The following is a 24,520-nucleotide window of genomic DNA, read 5'->3' as shown; positions in this document are numbered from 1 at the left end:
TAATTTTATTATCTAATTATAAATTATGATATTGATTATAGGTTTTAATTCTAATTTATATTGTTTTAACATTAATTTGATGAAGCTCTTTGAATTGCTCTCATCAAATACAAAATCCTTAGTACTGCCGCGGGAGTGGTTTGCCCAAAAAAAACAAAGCATAAAAAATATACTCCAATAGTTATTTAAATGTTATTCCGACGGGCAGTAATCAATCAGCTTGTAAAACCTCTTATCCAACGAAAATATTCCCACTGAAATTCCTGCAAAATTATTCAAGTTCTGTTCTGTATCGAACAGTACCAACAGGTCGCATCCAAATGTGCCAAACCTGTCACACCAACCACACTTCCGTCCACCATCAGCACAAGCACAAAACAAACGCATTTTTTACTGAGATAGTATATATTTCTTGTCTGAAATACATAAACTTAACAATGTTGAAAACAATGCAACAAGCATCTTTTTGTCTCACCCTCCCAAAGTATGTGTACAATACCGCACTTCACATACATTCAAATATACAGTATTTACAATTTATACACAAAGTCTCCAATAAGTAGCAAACATATATTTAAAACAAAGAGAATGACTGATGTTACTTTGAAAGTATATCTTTGAATACATATTTGTATTCTTCGTTGAAGATTTTAAAATATATACAGTGTAATCTTCTAATCGACCCCAGCGCCATCGGCCGTGGCATTTATATCACGAATGCTTGGTGGAAGATGACGAGAAATATACTATTTACTAATTATTAGAGAAAACTGCAACAAAGCACTCAAGTAAAATTGAACTCCTCCAAGCATAACAAAAATATAATTTAGCCATATAATACATAATATATACATATTCAATTAAGCATGCGGGGACAATTATTCAGTTTCCGGTTTTCTTTAAACTTAATTAATCACGTGAAACAGAGCACAAAAACTTCAAACTTTTGGAAGAAAACTGAAGCAAAGCAGCGCTAATGTTTACAGTTACATGGAATTCCAAGTTGTAATGGAAGACGTATCTTGTAAAACATGTATCTTGTAAAATAACTAAGCTTTTCGTAGTACTGGAATTTCTACATCAACAGTAAAAGTATTTTCTCATTTAAATTATTTTCCGTCAAAACAAATATTAAATGTACTCTAGGTATACATTAGACGGAAAGATGTGTACATCTTATTTTCACATCATGGCGACCAGTCATGTCCAGGGGCAGATTTAGGGCGTTTTCTGGTTCTTCCGGAAGACGGTCAGATTTTCAAGTTTACATTGACGGGTAGGGGCCTATCTATTTTTTTCTGTCGGAAGACGGTCAAAAATGGTGGATGGATCAACAAAGATAATTTTGAAGACTGTCAGAAAATATCTCTGAATCCGCCCCTGCATGTCTGACTATCTAGTTTATTGTCTTTCCCATCAACTTAATTCTGCTGAATAACTTTACATAAATGTTGTTGGCTGAAATAAAACAAGATAAAGGATGTCGCTCTAAACTCACTTCGCCGCCATTTTCCTGTCGTTCCATGTGATACAAAATGACACATTTCCTCGATAGCCAGTACAAACAGTCTACGTGTCAAGGTTTGATTGGAATGAATAAATTAATGGCCAATAAAACCGTACGTGTACATTGATAGTGTAATGCGAGGTTGATCATTTAACTTCACTTAAATTTTGCAGTAGACATATCGCAAAATAACTTGTATAATGCCAAGCCTGCTATAAGAATGATTGGTATAACGCAATTATGTTCACTAAGCAAAATCACCTTGGATATTTTGGTCTTTGGTGTGGATAACAATAAATTCAACAAATAGTCGCACGGAGGCTCTGCTCTATAAATTCACAAACAATGCTCCAAAAGCAGCCAGTAGAATGATGACTGGTAACTGAATTATTAGTCCTGAACTTCCACTTCGTGAGGCGCGTGGATTTATGCACGTATCCTTGGTAACACTAACATCCGGGCACTGGGCTATACGGGGCGTGGCTAGTCGCGCGTTGTTACGTTTACGCCTGACGTTTGAGACGGAAGCGTCTAAAGGCACCACATTCACCATGCCGCACACGTTGGCTACTAGACCGAGTCTGTCCTTGGTAGCGTTAAAAACGTTCCTTTCCTCACTCAGGTAGGTCTGTTTGTCCTCCCCCTCGCTCGGTACCATGTCTCCGCCTCCTATTTTTTCTAGCATTTTCAAAGATGCGAAATATTTGTGAGCGACGATGAATTCTCCGTGGAGGTTCAGATGCGTGAACGGACATTTAGATTCTAACGTAACATTAACCGGAAGTTCCGGGGCACGATCATTGGTTCTGAAGACGCATATGATCTGCATTTTGACAAAGTATTTTATAGTTGTCCCGCCAGTTTTCCCGTCATTTGTTATAAGAGCGGACGGCAGTTTGTAAAGGTCCAGAACTTTTCCATGGAACACTGTTGCTGCGTCATAAACTGCCTCTTCAAAGATGACGTCTCCAGTTTCCGCGAAAACGCACGTGTCGATAGTGTTGGCGAAAGCACTGCGTAGAAACAGGAAAAGATGCGCCAGTGCGCATGCGGCGTTATGCGGCCGCATGATGTAAGCTCTGTCGTAGATTTATACGACGTCGATTCTGTGAATTAGTTGTACTCTTGTCTAATCCTATGCAGTTTTCTAGTTACTCCTTCAAAGTTAATCTGAAATTGTAAAAAATGATATTTAGGCATATTTACATCAAAATAATAAAATGATCAATGTTTCATGGTACACAATGCAGTACCACGTGTGGCAACAGCTTCATCAAAATAAATTAATACTTAGGTTATAAACTCATTACAAGTTTGTACCACTGTCGCTGAAAGTGCAGGTGAACTTCAAAACATTCTACAATAACGTTCTTCACTGAACCTAAAGAACCAAACTCTTACGCAGTATATATCGCTACATACTGCCTTAATCTGTAACTTCGCCCATACAATTATATAGATACAACTGCATCACCAAAGACTTCAAAACTACGTCCGAAATTCTAACAAGGTAGAGAAGACCTCGAGCGACGTGCCAGCTGTGGTTACGGTGCACACTAAATGTCGTCTCTCGTGTTTGTATCTCGGTTTATAACAGACTTTTACAGACTGAAACTCGAGTATGAAAGGTCACTTGTAGGTCGTTTCAATTCACAGTCATTGTCACCTCTGTATGTGTGACAGAGTAGAGGGAAGAGAAGCGGAACTAAGGGTCCTTGTTGACGACGACAGAAACGTCATCTACTCTCCATGTGGCCTTCGTAGCAAGTTGTCAAGTGAGGCGCTATGTTGGGGTTTGACAGCGCGTAATTGTCACCGAAATTAAGGATCAAATTACCGACTGATTCAAAATAAGGCACAGCTTCATACAACTCCCTAAAAATAAGCTACAGCAGTTTCTTCCGTTGACAGGTAGGGTGTAATTTAGCGCTAAAACACAGGGTCGCCGAAATTATGGTTGTCAAACGTTTTTTACCGGCGTGCTAATTCTCAACATAAAAAAACATAAGGACCCCAAGGCAATTAAACCATCGAAACCTCTGGTACAACGGTAAATGAGCGTACGTGGTGACACCGACTTAAAAAAAACTTAGATCTTGGTTTAAATCGTAGACAGGCCTATACGGTGTGGTCAAGGTCTGTGGGCAATCGGACTCCCATCTTGGTCCTCTTGGACTCCCATCTTGGAATTGGATTACCGGTTTCCTCTGACAACCACTATTGCGGACAATTAGGTGTCACTTGGTGGACTCCTCGCTACGTTGATTGGCATGGACTGCAATTGAGTTTGAGGGACCGTCGCCTTCCCACGGAGCATTGTGAGGTTACAGTTGAGAATCAGGATTCAAATATCTGCTGCCTCTGTTAACCGGACAGGGGAGGAAGCGGGTCTGATCGCTTGGTGCTTTTGAACTTGTGTTTTACACAGAGATCCCATTTTGATTGCAGGCCCCTAAATTGCCAGAGAGAAAGGGAGAGAGAGAGAGAGTTTGTGTATGTTTGTGTGAGTGTGTGCATGTGTGTGTGTGTGTGTGTGTGTGTGTGTTTGATTTTTTTTTATTATTTATCTCTGTACATTTTCCCAGGGCAGTCTGGTGTAAAAGTCTGTAATACGATCATTCACACACTTGTAACACTTCGCAGAAAAGGAAATTCACAATTATAAATGATGATAAATATTGGCAAAGGTCTAGTTGTACATATGAAGCCTAGTTAAGCATAGCAGGTAACTGCCAACATGCCATTTTCATTTTTAGAGAAATAAATGAAACGTGATAATACCAATTGGCATTTGAGTTAAAATTTCGGACAGATGGAACCTCTTTTTAGAACTCTTAAATGACAAGACACCTTCCATTTGTATACCCTGCAGGCAAACTACCGAAGGAGATTTTTTACAAAAAAACTGTTAAAAAGCCTCCCCTAGAGATAAAAACCTCAGACAACAATGCTTACAAACGAGATATAGCATTGCCCTTGGGACCTTATGTTCCTAGCTCATTTTATGACAAAGGTCGCAGCGCTATGCTGCATGATTTTATAGCCGCCTATTTGTGACATTGGAAATTTATGTCCATTTGATCACCTTCTTCCGGTTGGTACTAAAATAGAGAAGAGTGCTGTTTAATTTTCCGTAATTTGCAATCCTATACGACACTACCGTGTCCTCTTCCCTCAAAACGCACTCATTTCGGGTGAAAGGGCCACGATCTGGATGACGTCATAATCCGCCTAAATTTAGTTTTGCTTGTTATCTTTACATACCTGGGCATGAAACGAAAACACACCAAAAAGTATAAAGGGTAGAGCAGTGTCAGGAGGTAAAGATCGTGGGGCATCTGGTAAGATTGCGGGGGGTAAAGTTAAATCGCTGGGGGTAGGGGTGAGATCGCGGGAGGTACGTATGTGTACAAAGACATCACTGATAAATAAGCGAGTGCACACATAAACAGTGTGTCTTGCGGACATCTGTATATATGTTGCAGCAGCGCTTTCGTGAAGTATTCATTCTTAGAACTTTCCCCTATGGTTTCGAAGTAGCGCACACTAGACCAAAACCCGGTCTTATTTTCATCAATGTCTGAACGCTCTTTAAAAATACCAAAATGTAGAAAGCAATTAATTGGTGTGAAGTGCCGAGCTGGTATTTCCCAAACAGTAGCAGGAGTTTTTTTTTCTTTGTCTAGCGTTCCCATTAACCGCTGTGAAAGCTCGCGTAACAGACCTCAGGGCGAATTCAACGGCTCACTGTTGACTCCAAGACGTGCTGTAATCCTTATACCCCAGATCTCTCTAACAATACGGTGTCGAGTTCTCCTCGTGGTGATCTGAACGTTATTTCTGGCCAGTTTTATGAAGAAAACGCGCTCCGCTTGTATCAGCTTCGCGACCCCTCAATCCCTTAATTAGGATACTCAATCATTCCCAGCTAATGTCTAAGACGTGAAATACTGCGACCTTATAACACTAACCCCGTCTGCCTGTGGGAGATACTCCTCCATAAAGAATGCCTTTCTTTCACCGAGATAAGATTAATACCGTGCGTGGTAGACAGAAACATAAATTAAAGCTGCCCTACGGATACTCGGGCCGAGATGTTAGGCTGGCTCTGCTTACGGTCCGTCCTTGGCATGGTGTGGCACGGACATGTACAACACCTACGCTCACGTTTACACTACGTGCGCCTATATTTATATATGTCCTTGGCTGATGGAAGAGGGGGTTGAATGAAATGCTCTCTTTTTCTCTCTCCCTCTCTCTCTCTCTCTCTCTCTCACACACACACCCACACACACACACACACACATACACACGCACTGTACACACACACACACACACACACACACACACACGCACGCATACACACAAACAACAACAACAAAATATTGCGGAGCATCAAACAATCCTAAGTAAAAATATTCAAAAGAAAAGTAGTACATAAAACTCACCAAAACCTGCGCGAATTCCGAAGTATGGGATAATCAAGATGAAAATTGTAACGAGCCAAGACAAACCAACATTAAACACCACAAATCAAGAGTTTTTTCCAAGGCAAAACAGTTCTTAGAGTGGGACCGATATCGCTGACGCTGTAGAAGTAAGCAAACTTCACAAGGACGGCGCGAGACTGTTGCGGCTATTCTTGAGTGTGTGCCTCAAATGCCTGCCAATTTTTCCGTTAGATCACTAAATCTATCCTCCCCAACAGAAAACGAGGTGTCTTAATAAACGCATCTGCTGTGTTAATATTAAATTTATGTCCTTGCTCCTTCAAGGACGCTAGCCTAAGTGATCTTTGATCAAACTTTTACCCTTTTTCTTAACGCACCACACAGACGGACTCCTTTCTGATGCGACGTCATTAACTTGTATTGACATAACACGAAGGTGGTATGAAACTAGAGCGAGGCTTATCAGTGGAAAGTACTTTAACCCTCGATTACCTTATCGTAATAATACAACAAGCCCAAGCACGCCTAAGTGTCGCATATTTACACATCCCCTGTGCACACTTGTATATTAAAATTCTTAGACCACATATATATGCCCTTGTCGTTTCTCGCGCAAACAAGCCTGTTTACCACGGCCGGCTTTACTATTTGCGCTAACCTCTTGCTAAAGACCATTACATACATGTACTATTTACCACGTCAACACAGACCAAGAAAACAGATATTTATGTGAAATCTAGGATCCATCACTGTCTGTGATCTTTTGATGGGGGGGGGGAGGAGGGGGGGAGCGCGCGCCTTTCCCGTTTACTGCCCTCTTTTCACGTGCAAACGTGTTTTAAGCGAAGCAAGGTAAATATCAATTTATCCTCCCCCCCCCCCCAACCCCCTCACCCCCTTTGTGTCGCTGTTAAAGTGTAACCCAAGCCCGTCACATTACACTGGTACTAGAATGGTATTTTAACAACGCATCCACAGATGTGCGGCCCCCACTTTTCTCTATGGTGTCATTTGTGGTAAGAAAAATGAAAACACAATCAAACTCCATTAAACCGGAGATGATAGTTCATGAGGCGGAAATGTAACAAATCAAACCTATAGGGTATCGTATTACAATGCTTTCATCAGATATTACCGGCTGCTTCATGACGCACGTGGGCGACGAGGGCATTGTCGCGTGAGGCGCTCCTCTTAAAGTGACAAAATGAAAACGGATAGAAGTCGTCTGCTGATATTTGTCAACAGGACACGAGTTTCATTTTACGGGTATCAAACTGCAACTAAGGAAGAGTGCGGAACTTGCAGTTCCCTGAATCCGTTGGTGGTTACTTCCACGTCTATAGTGTTATTAAAAAGACCAATAACCGTAGAACTTTGCCAAAAAGAATTAGCGTCGCCGGTGATTTGTTTGTAGGATATGGTGACCATTTAACCGAAATCTTGACACAAATTCATTCTTTAGGTAAAACTTTCAAAACACTCTCTTGTAGCTAACTTCAGACCTAAGTCAACAGACCTACTTATATTAAAGTAAACATCATTTATTCAATTTGTATGAAGACATAAAAATGATCCCCCCTGCCCCGCCCCCCTCGCCCGTTTCAAGAAAACGAGTCCCCCGTCTCATGAAGTGGAGTCGGTGCATTTCCTCTATTTACTTGCCCCAATCCTGTTATTACACGTTACTTAAAATGTGAGTTTTAACATGCCTTTACAACACACATACAGGATACTTAAAAAGTAATAAAGGAGATTTCATACCACAAAATCCCACGAACGGACCCTGGCAACCAAACCATGAGCGTACTAACTGCCTCATCATCGTTATAAACCCTACCTGGAGTTGCTTGTTCTTTTTAAGGATAACAGTTTTGTTTTCTTTTGTTTAAAGGGTATTTGGACGGATGTTTGGAACAACAAACTGATATCTTATTTCCTTCATTCCTGTCGTCACAAGCACTACTAGTAGAAGAAATCAAGTGACTGTCTTTGTCTTATTGTGACAATAAATGGTAGAAGGCCTTTTTTACTTCGAGCGGCATGGTACACTTAAGTGATACGAAACGTATCGGTACACGGCAAGTTAATTAATTGACTTATCTGTTAAAACAGCAAAAGGCCAAATTCTGGAAAACTTAACTATTACCTCCCCCCCCCCTTTCACCCCTTCTAGCGTAAAACCGCCTAAAGGCATTTAACGGTAAACTGATACAAACCCTCTGTACTAAAGTTTACCGCTCGAGGGGGAAACGGTGCTTGATTTAGACATGGACTTGAGACCCTATGTGACGGTAAATTTGGCCCTAAAAGTACACTTGATCGTTTACGATACCTTGCTGTCTCTCCAGCTTTTTGTTTATCCACAAATCTGTTTGTTTCTTCTTACTATGCCCCTCTCCCAGCCTATCAGTAAACCAACCGTCTATCAGGATACATGTAAATAAACACACCTTCCGTACAAAAAACTTTTAGCGGTGCATAAAATTCCCCTATTTTGAATAAAAAACTGAGCAAACGCCCCCGCTGAATATTTATGTACAGCGTATGTCTGTGATGAATTTCCTTCATCACAAAACACGGGTCGAAAGTGGTTTTCTTTCACTGGTGACAGGGCCATATTCAATTCAAAGTTTTAAATACCAAAAATGTCTTATAAGCCGGAAATACACTACGTGACGTAATTGAGCGATCAGTTTATGTTAACACTTTTATTTTCGCTTCAGAAACTTTATCCATCTAGCTGTGTACATCTACTCTAATAAAGGGATAGTCAAGTTGTGATTAAACCTAACACGGCCGTCTTACACTGAAAAAGGGTCCCTTTAGTTTACGCTGCATTATCGTGAAAAAATTCGTGGACCCTACCGCAGGACCCCATTTGTAGCCCCTCCTCTTTGTTGAATTGACTCCCATTGAGTAAAATTCAGCAGAGTTTGTTAAACTCCGTGATATAGAGCGACCTAACCTGTATTATAGGGATCACAGCGCTTAGTTATAAAACTAAACAAATATCGGAAAAGTCAACAAATGGCGGCTCATATTTATTGGGCGTGATACAAAGGAACAATTAACATTGAAGGTCATCACGCTTCGTGTACGACCTGTGAACGAAATCTTTCTATAGACATTGAAACCATTCATAAAATTCAAGGCTTGAAGTCTGAAGCTCCCGGAGAAAGTTGTACTGCTTTTTATTACAGTATAACCGCCTAAACCGTGCTTGCTTTTAAATCACGGCTTTTCTCTTTTCTCCTTCACACGCCGTAGAAAGCTTGTGAAGGCGAGTGCTCTGTCCTGCTTTACTACCAGTAAAAAAATACAGGACTTATCGTGATCGGTTTTGAAACGCACATAAGGCAATATTTTTTTTCTTTTATTGCCCATTCATAACTTTAGTTACGCCAAGAGCTGAAGTGCTTTTCTTTCTTTTTTTCTGTATCATGCCTCGGGCGGAAGAGGAAGCTTGTCTTTCTTTTTTGTTACTTTATTGTCACTGTTATCTAGACATGGCTGGGCTTTATGTGTTGTAACGGGATATTTTTGTTACTTTGTACCAGTTTTACCATTTTTTTTAATCCGTAACAATGGCCCTTAATAATTCATGCTGCAAGTTAAGTTCAGAATTGACATGTACTTTTTCCGTTATAAGGGGAATCATCACTGAAGCGAATTAAACCATAAACACGCAACGCCCTGCCATTTTTTTAAGTACCAATCAATGCAACTATTAGTAACGCCAGCTGTTCATTGCTGCTGTCGGTTTTTTTTTTTTTTTTTTTTTTTTTTTTTTGTCTTCCTCTTCATTTTCATATGTATAAATGAATTGAAGTATTGTTCCCCCAGTAGCAGACTAAAGCATTCTTCGTTTCTTTTTAAAGCTTATGCAATTGAAGGTTATACCTTTTCTCTCTCTTTTTAAAGTTGGTAATGTTATTTCCTTAATCCTTCTCTGCATGATAACATTAACTGACAAATAATATCCACACGTATCCCAACATAAATGTTTTCGGTGTTATATAACTGCATTAATTTTTTTTTTCCTTTGGCAATATTCACTTCATGGGCCATGCGCAACTGACAAAAGAAAGGTGTTCGTACAGCATAAGAAATTTATTTGACGATAAACGTTGTCGTCTTTAAATTTTTCTCGTTACTTCCTCAATTTAGAACATCCATAAGTCAGAAATACTTTTTAGTGTGACTTCTATGTTGGTTAAATATTACAAAACCAGTTTACTTTAATGAAAAAGTAGGAAAAAACACGTCGTTCCGACGCGTGTCTAAAATCTTTGACCGTAAATATTTACATGGTGCCGTTCACTGCTACACAGGGAACATTTTATATCGGATTCCTGAAGGCGTAAGCATATTTGTTTTTTGTCATCGTTCACATATGTCTATATTCCTCGGTATTATCCAATCAGTATACTCAGAGTAAGAAAACATTATTCAATATTGCCATATTTAAATATTAGAATAAACTTGTTTTGTCGCGACTGCTTTCCCCGTCCCCCTTTTTTCAGTCTTTCTGCTAGTGGAGAAAGTTCAATTTTCTCTGCTCACCCATTGTACCTGCTATATACTTTGACTTACCCAAACAGCTTTCTAAACCTACCTCTTATTCTTCTACAATTTTTTAACCGTAAAATAATTTAACCTAGCTCTTTCAGGCAATATATACAGTTACGAGTTACGTTTCCTTTTTTTCAGAGTTGGTAAATGTAGCAGAAGAAAAACATATTTCGCTTTTCCGATTCCTTCAAGACTGGTAAACATAATTTAGTCGAAGTCTACACACTATCAGTTACTTGCCTATAGACTTAACCTCACCAGTATGTGTCTAATGGCGCGTCCATTCACAAAATTCTTTCAATAAATCCTTGTACGTATCCCAGACAATCAGTCTCGGTTGAAGTTAATATGTAACCAGTAATAGCTGACAGGGGAACGGATGGGGTGAGGTGTTGTCATTCATATCAAATTCTTATCACCCTAAGAATCATAGAAAGTTCGGTGCGATGTGGATTGTCATCGAATATTTAATAAAGATATCCTGGTATTCATCAAGAGATGGATACCAGGTGGTTTATAAGTACATCAAATCCCAATAACTCATAGCGAGTTTATAGACGGATATGAGAGAGAGAGAGAGAGTGTGTGTGTGTGTGTGTGAGAGAGAGAGAGAGAGAGAGTGTGTGTGTGTGTGTGAGAGAGAGTGTGTGTGTGTGTGTGTGAGAGAGAGAGAGAGGGGGAGAGAGAGGTGTGTGTGTGTGTGTGTGAGAGAGAGAGGGAGAGAGAGAGAGGTGTGTGTGTGTGTGTGTGTGAGGGAGAGAGAGAGAGAGTGTGTGTGTGTGTGAGAGAGAGAGAGGGAGAGAGAGGTGTGTGTGTGTGTGTGTGTGTGAGAGAGAGAGAGAGAGAGGGTTGTTACATATTACATATTTCAATAATACCCACTTGAAATCAAACTGTTGGTATTCAACCTACGTCAGCCTGCCAAGTAGATTAAATGGCTCAACTTCATGACTCATTATGAACAAATTTTAATGTAAGTACAAACAGCCAACAATTCCTAATCAGCGCTTGACTTTGTGTACCCCAGATAACCACGCGTTCTTATCTCGTATTAACTGTAGACACAGCTGGCCAACAGAACGTCACTCCTTAACCTTGTACGAGAGCCTAGAATACGGACCGAAGAAGTCGCGTGCGTCTGTTATTCCGCATTTATAGCGATAGTGAAAGTACAACCTGTCTTATTACGACACCCTACCTTAGTATTCCACACACTCAAAACACTGAATAATCCTCAGACTTCCCTTGGCCGCTTTGTTAGTAAAAGAAAGAATGAAATTAAAGAATTTCATCAGCTGCATTTTATCAGCTTCGCCAGTATGATGTAATCAATCCTTTTTTTTTTTTTTTTTTGAGAGAGATGAAGATTGAAAGAAATGCGGATTATATCACGTTGACAGGTGTCTGCCAAGTGGACTTAACCTGTCCTTTACCCCTAATACCGAACCTTCAAGTTCGACCTGCGACCTCTCCCCAGACCAACAACACTGCACGCGACTTGTCTCAACTAAAACCAGGGTAAAAAAAAGACCCAATAAACAGCCGTAGAAACTTTAAAGCCTTAATGTTGTAGCAGGAGCGTGTGTCGTCATATGTATTAAACTTTTAACACGACTATCAGTTTATCGACTTGGAGCCAAACAGTTAAAAACATCCACTCACGAGTGCGTGCCGTATCAGACATATGTGAGGGGTGCCTTTAGTCGTGGGACGCCATGTCATGGCACTGCGTGCGCCCTTCTTTAACGAGTTGTGAAATCGAGTTGTTAAAACCAGATCCAATATATTCCCAAAAATCGTCCGTCTTTCTGGGATACAAAACTGTTCTGGTCTCGGAATCCTTGAGGCCGTCTGAGACAAAAAGGTTCAAGACAGTAGATACAGCTGCGTGTCCCACCATATATATTTACAGTTTCCTCTGAAAGTTATGCGTCACCATCCTCCATACCCATTTTTCAAAACATTAAAAGCGCACATATGACCTGTGGTGTGATATCACCTCATCTCTTTCCCCGAGAACCCTTCCTGCGCCCTAGCACCGGTAGCACTGCGAGACGCTAAGACTATTATTGTGGGGGTTTCTAGAATTATGTTCAATTTAAAGTCACGAACAGCTTCGTGTTATGATTCTTACCTCTGGTGCAGTACGACACTCCTTGCATAGAACACTACATATCACGTCCACTTCTAAATCCACGCCTGATAATTGCTTAATACCAGCTAGGTGCTGCAAAAAGAAGCCCGCTCTGTTAGAAAAACTTGCTGTCCGCCTCTTAGTCAGACTTTGTATTCCCTTGCTGGCCAAAAATAGTTCAAAACAGTTCAGATCTCAATGACAGCTGTGCCGCCGTGTCTTGCGTTTGTGTGCACCGTGTTGGATTTCAATGCATATCGCCACTCGACAATTACCGGCGTCATGCCAAAATAGTATTACGGCGGGGTACAAACCTCCCCTTCTCCAATATGTAAAACTTAACCAGCTTTTACAACATGTACCAATACGGAAAAAAAATCACCCAAGTAATGGGGAACGGACCATGGTTCCTAGCAGACTACCATTTCTGTCACACCGGCCCTGATTGAACCAAACGTCTGCGTGAACCATGTTTTGTCATTACACCGGCAGTTAATTTTTAAACCATATCTCAGCACCTAGGCGGCCTCAGGCTGAAGACAGGTCGTAAAAAACATTCCTAGACCGATGCACGAGTGTGGCATATAGCACTGACACGGAAATGGTTTAATATGCTGTGGAAACCCTGAGGGAGGTTGAGGGCGCACCAATATGCCCCATCCCGATATAGGCCGCCACGTGAGTCGTTTTACGCTACGTGGATTTTTTTTCTCAGAGGCATTGCGCATGTGAGAAAACACGCACACGCCCTCTTTCTCTCTCTCTCTCTCCCTCTCTCTCTCTCTCTCTCTCTCCCTCTCTCTCTCTCTCTCTCTCTCTCTCCCTCTCTCCTTTGAAAGCCAGGGCTGGCCAAGTGTATATACTGTAAATGATCCACGACAACAAGAACCCAAACGTCTTCCTTTCACAAGGACTTCATAACCTGACCTACTGATTATGGCAAATTTGAACAAAATTGAATCGCGTCACGCATTCTTTTGCTTGGTTGCCGCTGTATTGGGGTTACGAAACATTGCCTCCCACGCCAGCTACAGTGAGAAGGCTGTCTGTCATATTGACCATATAGAAACCCCTAGGATATAAGCTTACTACAGACGTCATTGAAACGTGTCGCAAAACTTGTAAAACAAGTTAACTGAATGGATGCCTTTTCTACCTTACTTGAACCCCACACCGCCCTGGCAATGATTCCACTCGTATTCCCCGGGGGGGGGGGGGGTCGAAATATCCGCTCTGATTCAAAATTAATGTGATCTAGACTGCTGAATTTGGGTCAGCCGAAGGGGTAAAAACTCTACATTTTCATTAAAAGAACTCCCTTGTCTTTTTAACTGATAGTTAATCCCGTGAATACCGCTCAAGAATACACCAATATAACATTATTGCACGCGTAATGATATAGGCCCCTAAGTATATAGAGCCTACAAATACAATGGAGAGGCTGAAAATCTAATTGGAACTTTCAAATGAAGCAACTATTACAATCAGATATCTGAAAGATCGCAGCACAAACGCCAGGCCACCTATACACCTGATCCCCTGGCGCCCAACCCTACCCTACCCCAACCCCCGCTAAAACTCTATCCTCTGACCTTCTCATAATTACATACACAAAGTGCTCGATATTGAATTCATTTCGCATAATGTCTAATAGTGTTCTAAAAAATAACGGCAAAAGTGACAACTGGGGCTCCTGGAAGCCTCCTTCATGTACCCCAAGAACCAGTCCTGAATTACTCTGCGACCACAGGGTGCTTTAGAGGGCTGTTATAATATCATACTTTTATTTTGTATCCTGTACCTGACATAAGAGGGCAACCAAGCATCTAACTGCTCACCTGTCTACACTTACATACACCTGATCTAACACCCACCCGGCTTGACCTTTAACGCTACAGCCACCTACTATACGAAGAGCATACGTATCTTTCATATCTCCAGGCCAGAATTGTATATAAAAATCGCACGCTACTGCGGCCATCATGTCGGTGATATGGACCCTCGGAATATAGAAGCGCGCCCTCCTGATCATGTGTTGTTAGCTAGGTTTTAATACATGACTGGATGCATCATCATTTTGTTTACAGCATCGAAAACTCGAGTTTTTTTTCATTTTGCATTTATCTGTTGAACTATTTGTATAAGGGGGTACCTTGCAAGCGCCCATAGTCAGTTTACAGTTTCAACGCCAAAACCGCCGACTTTCTTCCGTGTTTTTATACCGCACCCTGAGGAGAGTTTCCTACGATTTTTGATACTCAGGGTTTTAGTCCCTAACTTTCACTGTCTATGTACCCCAAGTCCTAACCATACGGGGAATTTATTCAATGCCAATATGTTGCCAACAACTACACGGGCACTGGTCAATGTACCGAAAGTAATTAGTTTTCCAATTAGCAAACTAATCACAGTCGGTTACTCGGGGTACCTCCTCGTGGAAGGCACAGGTGCCCTCAGCCGCTGATCAGGGCAGTGATATACACCTCTTATCTCATAATTGATGTCGCTAAAAATGCCCCTTAATCTCCTAATTTATGTTTTAAGATGTCGGTGCTCCCGTCCTGTTCGCATTAACAGCTCCTAACATGCCACTGTTGTTGTACGTGTTGACAAGAAAACTACACGTGTAAACTAGTTCACACAACATGTCGACACTAATTTTCACTTACGTTGCCCCCCCCCCCCCCCCCTCTTCCAAGTGACCAAGATCGCGTCGCGTTTGACTGTTCCCTCTGATATCAGGGGCTTCGAGAATAATTTTTTTTTTTTTGACAGACGACTAGCGCATCCTGTGTTCAGAGAGTAGTTTGAGAGTATCCTCCACCAAGAACCCAAAAAAAAATGGTCAAACCACAGACGAGTTGCCAAAGGTTTTTTTTTTTTTTTTTTTTTTTTTGTATCAGGTTTTGCAGTTGTTTGAAACCAAAAAAAAAAAAAAAAACAGGATACTTGTTGTGCTGGTTTAACACAATAATGCTATTCACGCTGCCTATTGCTCATAGTAGAGGAAGGGGAGTGTTTTATAAAGCCCCGGGTTTCACCAAATTATAACAAATATACAATGAGACCACTGTGGTCCTAACCTTACCACGCTGCACACCAGGGTACAGGAGAGATATTGCACAGATCTGTCTTAACGTGACACGCTTCCGTTGTACGTCCTAATCATGCAACACGGGGTCTTAATGAAGACGCAATGTCAAGCTACTGACGAGTGACATAACAAAAACACTCGCTTCCCTACCCGCCGGGTCGTAATAAGACTGGCGCACGTATTTCGTTACACTGTCAAGGTTCAGTAAACTATTTTAAGCGAGAAATGATGTAGCTCTTAGTTTTCACCAAAACGTGTCAGACATTGGCATGCTTTTGGGACGCTGTAATACAGCTACTGTTTAACGTAACAATCCCACGACGCCGAAGCCTTCACGCGTCGTGCAGTTAATGTCGGGTGCTGAGCCCACAACAATGGTCGCTGTCGTGCCCAGAGGGTAAAAACTAAACTGACTCCTGTCTCACTCTACAGTGCGACTAAACTCTTTAGTTTTTTTATGATATATAAAGAATTCTTCCATCTCAACCGTATTAGTTTGTGAAAATATTGAACCAAATGGGTTTCACTCTGCGGCATGACTGTGAGCGCTTGAGCGTTCACGTCACTGTCATTAGCCCACATGCCGACATATAGAGCCCTCCACCTTTGATGGAGTCGACCCAAGCGTGCGCGCACACACATGCACATGTAAGCCTCAGTGTATGTTCCACCAACCAGATGGCCATGGGTATTCATTCATACGCCACGTTTAAAAACATCAAAGATCAAAGTTTCAAGTTACAGACGCACTCGTTTCTGACACTTCAACACTTCAACCACAAATCATCTACGTACAGTTAAAACATACGGAACGACCACTCACCAAACGACGAAGAGTTCGGCTAATCCTGTTTTTAAAATCGTTACCGTCAAGTCCCTCAAGTTCTCTAGTTCACGCTGTACGAGCAGCGCACTCGGCTCTCTCTCTCTTAAAACACCATCAACACGACGCAAATTGAACCACCGCGAAAAAGATGTTAAAAACCCTCCCAGATCGCCAGCTGGTGTCTGCCTCTCTCAGCCATGTTAGCCTAAAACCTGACACTGGACCACGTCAACACAACTGATCATCGCCGCTCTATACGACTTACCTGCGGGACGTTATTCCACTGCAAAGGACCATCAAGTTTATATTTCCGGCCTCGGCGTGCTTAAAACCTTTATAAATATCCAGACAGCGACTTGTTAAGAGGTCGTAAATCTCTCCCACAGAATGACGATGGTAATGGTAGTGCACGCTCTCTGTGTGGTGAGTAGGACGCTACATCACGCGTTAACCAGGTAAGTTTAACTTAAAGGGACTTTCCAGCCCTCTCTACCTGCCTGCATATACATACATACACCTGTAGAAAACAGTGTCGCGTTTCCGCCCACACTACACACTACCACCTAGGCAGAGAGGCGCGCGGTGGGGAAACCACACAAAGCCGCCGTGCGACAACCCAAGTTTTCAAAATGAAAATGGCGACATCGACTCTTAATGTTTTTTTTTTTTAAGGTTCGCCCTATTAAAGGGGCGCGCTACGTGTAAAAACATGGACGGCCGAGCGACCACCATTGTTAATGCAGCAATTTAACCGGTCGATACACTGATGACCAACCAACAACCTACATCTTTTCTATTAAAATCTATTCACCGTCCTTGGAGTTAACCACGTTTCTATCCAACCAACTAATGTTCTTTACGCTAGATACTTAATAAAGATTTAATGCACCTACTTGTCAACAGGATCACAAGAAATGTCCTCCCAAAGCTAGCTGTGCCTACACTTCATCTCCGCTTCACTGAGAGCAGAAACAATAATCAGAATCATGAAATATCGTTACTAAATTACGTATGTGCACGTAAGGTAACTATTCATGATAAGCCACTATTTATATCTAAGTGGAAACAAATGTGTCAGACACAGAGTTCAACTGTTATGTCACTTTACGCTGTCTCCAACGTATACGAACCTGATTTGAAAATTTGTCAGCATTTCTAAATATTGTGTTTTTTTTTCATTCTTTTTCTAGCGTTTGGACTTGAATGTTAAGTCTGAAGATTTAGGAAGAGGATTTACCATATCTGCGCTTTCAAATTGAGAGGAAATTTCAAGCGTATGTTTATGTATCTTTCGTACAAAAAATATGTGCATTCAATTGTTTAATATTTTCGATAAAAACGGAAAAGAAAGTTTTGTCGATAAACATGATGGTCAATTTATTTTTATTTATTTTATCACGAGGTAATTAGATAAACGCCAGTCGTGTGACTCAGAGAAGAGAAAATAAAGTGTTTTAATTTCACATGCACGTCGCGTACAAAGACCACGTCAGTGTCAAGTGGACATCAGTCTAGAGTGACGGAAGGGCGGGGCTTCTGTCGAGACTTGTCATAGACGTGACATCACTTGGTGACAGTTAGGTTGACTGCGACAGGTGCCCGGTCACTGCACTGGAGATGTCTGGTACGCTGATATTTTGGGGTATTTGTGTAGGTGGTGTCTGTGTGTGTATGTTTGTCTATATGTCTGGGGGTCTCCTCTCTCTCTCTCTCTCTCTCTCTGTGTGTGTGTGTGTGTGTGTGTGCGTGTGTGTGTGTGAGTGTAAGAGAGAGAGAGAGAGAGAGAGAGAGAGAGAGAGAGAGAGAGGGTAGGTGTGCTCATCAACTTATTATATTAGTTAGACTTCTACATGTATGTCGTTCGGTTCCTGAGGCGGTGATGTGTGAGCACAGAAAAATGACTTCCGGCTTCAATATTTTTGGTATGTTCACGTGTGTGTGTTTGTGTGTTAATGTGTGGATGTGTGTGAGAGAGAGAGAGAGAGAGAGCGGGTGTTGTATGAGTGTGTGTGTGTGTGTGTGTTAGAGAGAGAGAGAGAGAGAGGGCGCAATATTGTGTGCATGCTCTCCTTAAAGCCCGCCAGTCCTTGCCCCTGTCCTCCTCTTCCTTCATTAGTTAACAGGGAGGTAATTGAGAGGTTCCGGAAAATACGACCCCGTACTACCGGCACGAGAGCCCCCTGAACATTAACAATGAACATATTAATACCCATATACCACCTGGGTCATTACATAGAGATAATATACAGCGATAGGAGGCTAAGGTAACCATTACAGGTGAAACCCTTCTTTAGTTTCGAAACCACCTTATTACGATACGACATGCACATCGGTGCTTAGCGTTTTCCTTTCTTCATTCATGAAATTAATCACCAGACAACGGAACTGAACCACGAACTGAAATATGACAACTTAACCATAGGCTTGACAACTCAATCCTTCCTGATGGCGTTTTTTTTTTTAATCTTTTTTACTTATTTATTCAACAGTAGAATCTGTTTTTTATCATAAACATCTGTTTAGTTATGAGTCTTTATTGAAATAAATCGCTCGGTTTTGATATTATAGAATTTTGAGTAAACACCAAAATCATCATATCTATTTTACAGAAGTTGGATTGACCAAGCGGCGAAAATAAAACTGCCCTTGTAAAAATAGGCATTTATCTGTAATATGACTCACGCTAGACAAGATACATCAAAACACTGTCTCTCATGTCATATAATCCTCGATTAAATATTGAACGATTTCGGGTAAACTTACATCTCATAATATTCATTTCACACCTTAAAATGGACTGATCGAATGTGTTAAAAGAGAAAGCAAAAGTCATCTGAAGCAGGGTCTACCACATATTTATCATCCAGTTGTTATTAAAAACTTTGTGGACGCATATTTCGATGTGTATCTCATATTTTTACCACGTCCGGACTATCCCACCCCATATTATGATATCATGCCACAGCAGACAACGGCGGACATCCTATTTCTCTTCATGTCGGGTTTGAGTTATTTATCCATATTTTTTCAGTGCTTTTATTGGCGCTCCTTAAGCTTGGGATTCGACTGTGTGGATTATATCATGACTGTTATGTTTAATACTGTAATCTAATCTCAGCATTTTAGACTCCAAGTTCGCGCCTATCTGGCTGTCTTAGTGCTTGACTTTCCGTCGAACGCCCCCATCCCCCTCTCTCTCTCTCCTACCCCCGCCCGTCATTTTCATTGCCTGCTTCCCCCACCATTTCTCTTTACTATTTACCCGTACATAGGCCTACCTGTTCAATGAACTGAAAACACCTTCCGTTCTATTCCATTCTATTCCACGCAGTATTACAACCTGTACAACACACAGGTATTCCTCACTGGTATCTGTTCCCACTCGAGTCCCGCTATACTAGTAATCCCGCTAGCATTTACACTGTCACTTATACCAGCGTTATATTTAGAAGAGGGACCGCAGCGGTGTTTGTTCTGTCGGGAGGGGAGTCGTAGCGGCTAAGTGTGTGGGTGTGCGGGCATAATATAATGGCACGTAACAGTTTATTTTCAGTGGACAAACATGGTGATATGATACGGTACGTGTGTGGACCAGGAACAAACAGAAAACACCAAAAGAAAGATTTCAATCTAGACTTCTCTCTCTCTCTCTCTGTATATGTGTGTGCGCACGCGCGTCTGTGCGTGACTGATATGTATTCGTACTGTAAAACGGCAGTTAAAATTTAAAAAAATGAATAATAAATTAACTAATTATAATAATTTTGGTGAATAGATCAGTCGTTACCACTGGCAGTAGATGCGAAAACGTAGCGTTCATAAGTACAGTTTATGCAAATAAATAAATAAATAAACCAAACAATAAAGAGTAAACTATGTAACCTTTCTATGTGATTTTTTTTCTATTCATTTTTATAAGCGTCGCATTCTGTTTCTGGCTCGGTCAAGTTCACCACCGGTAGCACTCAAGTAAATTGCATCTTCTCATGTTTTGTATCATAATTATCGTAAACGTACATAGAACACGGTCTACAAATGATTGAATCAATTGTTTGATTTAGTTCCATGTCTTCCAGCAATTTGCTACAAGTGTATTTCTATCACGGAGTATGACGTGTCACGTGATTCATGTCGACTTCCGGTGGTTTTTTGTCAACAGGTGTTCAGTGGTGTGACGTTACGCATTATTATTAGTACCGTTATTATGCACTTGCAGGCAAGTAGTAAAATATGATCACACAAACAGACCTCCCCCTCTCTCTCTCTCTCTCTCTCTCTCTCTCTCTCTCAGCGTGTGTGTGTATATGTGTGTGTGTGTGTGTGTGTGTCACGAAACTACTTTCGTTTCTTTAATTTTATTGTTATTTATTTTGTATTTATTAGTATTATTATTATTATTATCGAAGACAAAATTAACTCAACTGAAAATAAAGATTAAAACAAAATTCTAAAAAATATACTGGATACATTTATTTAGAAACAATTTAAAAACATGAAATCCTAAATTTATGACATGAAGTTTATAAAACTAAAACCCCTGACAAACTTCTCGAGCGATTCTATTGAGGTTCATTGTCACCTCTATTAATACCAGCGGTCACCCGAGGCACTTTTCAGAAATAGGCCTCTACAAGCTTCCCATCAGGAAGATAAAAAAACATCAATTGTTAAGAAATAACAAAAGTCATACACCATAGCGTGTGAGAGGTACTCACCCGTTGGAAAGTCGTGCTAGACCGAGAACGGGGAGCACGAGGATGAGATAGGAAGCGTTTTAACCCGGCATCAAAGGCACCGATACTGCGACAGCGAGATTAAACGCCGCGATAAGGAGGGGAGTTTTTATGAGACAGCACGGGAGGCCTGTGAGTTTAAAAGAAAACCGGATGGGAAATGATAGCGTGGAATTAGATTCAAGATAGATAAGGAAGATAGAAAAAAAACTTAAATGTTTAAGAATAGTCTGAAGCGAGTGCCGTTTAGACAACATGGGTTGGATATGTAGCCGCGCTAGTCCCACCATAGGAAAGCAAAATCGACGGTGATTTTTGTGCATTTTAATTTTCGTCCAACATTAACGAAAAAAGGTATTTTAAAAAATAACTGCATCTCGCGACACTTAACGTGATAATTCCAGCCCATTTAAATCCATAAATACCCACAGAAATAATCACCAGTAGCTAATTCCATACGTATGTGAGATCTATCTAACATATTTCTGTCTGTCTGTCTGTCCGTCTGTCTGTCTGACTACACACTCTTATGCCGTCTTTAAATTTTTAGTAGCCTCACCTTATAAACATGACCCACTGTGACAGCGCGATATTACGCCAAGCCGTTACAACGGGACTGTAAGCGCACCCATAGCACTAACCCTCGAAACCCTCGAAACTGGGGAAAGCACTTCACTAAATGCGTCTATATGATAAAATCTCAGATGATGAGAACAGCATGGAGGACGTCATGCGAGTATTTTAACACTATGGGTGCTCTGTGCAGTTACACCACAGGACCATGATAACGTCCAGTTTCATTTTCTGTCGTTCCCGGGCGATTTTTCTGTGGTTTGGTCCTGTCCGGATGGGCTAAGCCGGGGCCACGAGGGGAGCACTTTTCTCGGCAGAATCAAAAACATTTTATATCATAACCTAAATGTATGCATTAGCAGGGCAACACTTACCCGCCGACACCTCCTTCATATTCGCAACAGTCAGACTTAACTGTGTGTAAGTTTTAATTACCAGTGTTGCCAAGGAATTTTTGTCGAGCTGGTTTTTTCTGTTTCTTAGGGCGCATTCCCATATATTTTAGATCGATCTATCCCCGTGGGGAGTCTCACTAGATTACTGTCAGATAATCCGGCTTAAATGTCCGTCCCGCCTACTACAAGCTGTAAGGGGGTAATTAACTTCCATGCGCGGTCGGCTGACTGCAAGTTAGCGTGAACCCCCAGGGAGTTAGGTCGATCTAGTAAGATCGATCTAAATCTCTGGGAATGCCCTCTTATACCTCTTTTTACAAAACGAAACAACCTTTTTTCTCGTGTTTTTTTTTCTTTAAGAGAGACAAAATCACCCAATTTGTACCATTAATAATAAATTGGCCTATCTAATTATTTTTGTTCCCTTAAGGTAAACTTTAATGTTTTGAGAAGTAAAGGGCTCCTAAAATAGTATTATAATAAAATTTTTTTATAACAGACTTCTAACGCACCCTGCGGACAGAGTTAAGAAACGTCCACTTGAACCCCTCTGTACTGCACTGTTTATAAACGCTTCAAGTTCTACGCGTTCCTTCAGCTGCGGTGCACGAAATGTCAGTGAAAGGTCAACAAAGGCGAAGTCGATTGATCCTTGAGAAATAAACAGAAACCCTACACCCGTTGCCGACAGGTCATGTAGTCAAATGAGGTTTCTGAAATATCGCTGTCACAATATGTACATGCTATTAAAATGTGGTTCTATCAAGGCTTTACTCTAATGTCAAGTATTCTTTCTTTTTCTATTTCTTTTTCAAAAGCTAAATAGATATATATTTCTTTATTATATAATAAAGCTATATATAATAAATATATATCTTTGTTGTCGATGCCGGTTACCCCCCTCTCTCTCTCTCTCTCTCTCTCTCTCTCTCTCTCTCTCTCTCTCTCTCTCTCTCTCTCTCCTTTACCCCTCCTCCCTCATCCCGATACAAAAAATTACTCAATAGGCTGTTAGCGCTGGCACGAGACAACGAAATCTGTCGATATTCAGAATATTTTAGTTTTTGATCCTTCTTTACGTCTGTACCAAACGCTGATGGCCAACATATGGTGATGATAAAAATATATGATTACAATGATACTGATAATTAAAAATAAATCACAATAAATAACTCACCTTGTTATAAAATACAGACAGCTTCCACCTTGTGTTGCACTATTTCTCCTGTCTTTGGAATCTGCATTTACCGACTGCACCGTGAGTCCGAACAGAATGACAGCGTCCGTACAATACTGAAATCCTGGATAAAACTTCGAGAAGTCAACGTTATATGTAGACAAACCAGGATATTAATCCTGGCTTGTTAGTAGACTGAATGAAGCACCAGCGTCTGTATCAAACCCGCGAACACCAGTCCCGCTGGTTTTGTATCTGCGGTAGTAGTATATCCTCACTGCAGCCACGTTTACAGTCAACTTAAGACGACCAGCCTTGGTTCATCCCTTTTCAGCCGTAACTGTACCCCCCCCCCCCCTCTACCAGGGCTGCAGATAATTTTTTCACTAGATATTCACATATATGTCTCTGGTTAAATCCACGGTTATTTCTGCACTGTACTGCCTCAGAGAAAATGCCCACATAATAATAACCGAGGCTCTGGTAGTGGCTAAACCCCTCTTATGCCCCGAGAATTATAGAACTATCATTCATGCTGCACCCTGTAACGTTATTGAAAAGACTGCCCAGCTTGCTGTTAACGCTCATATTCCAATGAAATAGAAAGTTTGATAATCTCAAGATTTTGTGTAACTGACAGCCCAGTATGTAAGCGTGTATGTATGTATGTATGTATGTATGTATGTTCTTTTTAATTATCTCTGTACATTTTTACTCAGCCCAGAATGGCGTAAAATTGTCATTAAAGAATACCTAATATAACCGACGAGTCGTTGACCTCCCCCCCACCCCCACCCCCCGTTCAACTGGCCACCTGCTCTGTACTGATCTTGACCAGTCAGTCTGGGGACAAAGATTGTGAGTGAGTGAGGTAGGACCAGCTTCACTGGAAACGCGGTTCTTAAAACCCACCAGTCGCTAAGAAGATGAGTCAGAGAACGCAGACCTTAAACTTCCCTGCAGTGACGTCAGCTGCTTTAAAAATATACATGTCTAAACACACAGCTAATACATGCACCCTCTCTACCCGGAGGATGTTTTCATGATCCTTTTACGTC

At 41.1% G+C, this 24,520-nt stretch overlaps 1 protein-coding gene across 11 annotated transcripts; it reads right to left on the bottom strand.

Moving 5' to 3' along the window:
- Positions 1–370: 370 nt before the first annotated feature.
- On the bottom strand, positions 371–23,699 carry LOC106157306 (uncharacterized). Of its 11 annotated transcripts, none has more exons than XM_013532923.2 (2): positions 23,463–23,699; positions 371–2,677 (listed from the first exon to the last, which is right to left on the bottom strand). In XM_013532923.2, exon 2 carries the CDS (start codon positions 2,574–2,576, stop codon positions 1,836–1,838), a length of 741 nt encoding a protein of 246 aa, XP_013388377.2. In that variant the 5' UTR covers positions 2,577–2,677; positions 23,463–23,699; the 3' UTR covers positions 371–1,835. The 11 variants fall into 11 exon arrangements, with proteins under 11 accessions (XP_013388377.2, XP_013388373.2, XP_086853182.1 ...); XM_013532919.2 differs by lacking the exon at positions 23,463–23,699 and adding an exon at positions 19,863–20,026; XM_086997056.1 differs by lacking the exon at positions 23,463–23,699 and adding an exon at positions 16,850–17,114.
- Between the last annotated feature and the right edge of the window lie 821 nt (positions 23,700–24,520).

This window comes from Lingula anatina, chromosome 10 (genome assembly GCF_051362555.1).
Source record: "Lingula anatina isolate TDL-2025a chromosome 10, LinAna3.0, whole genome shotgun sequence".
In the NCBI taxonomy this organism is placed as follows: domain Eukaryota; kingdom Metazoa; phylum Brachiopoda; class Lingulata; order Lingulida; family Lingulidae; genus Lingula; species Lingula anatina.
The sequence above is the reverse complement of the archived record's forward strand: the minus strand, read 5'-3'. Positions and strand labels throughout refer to the sequence as shown.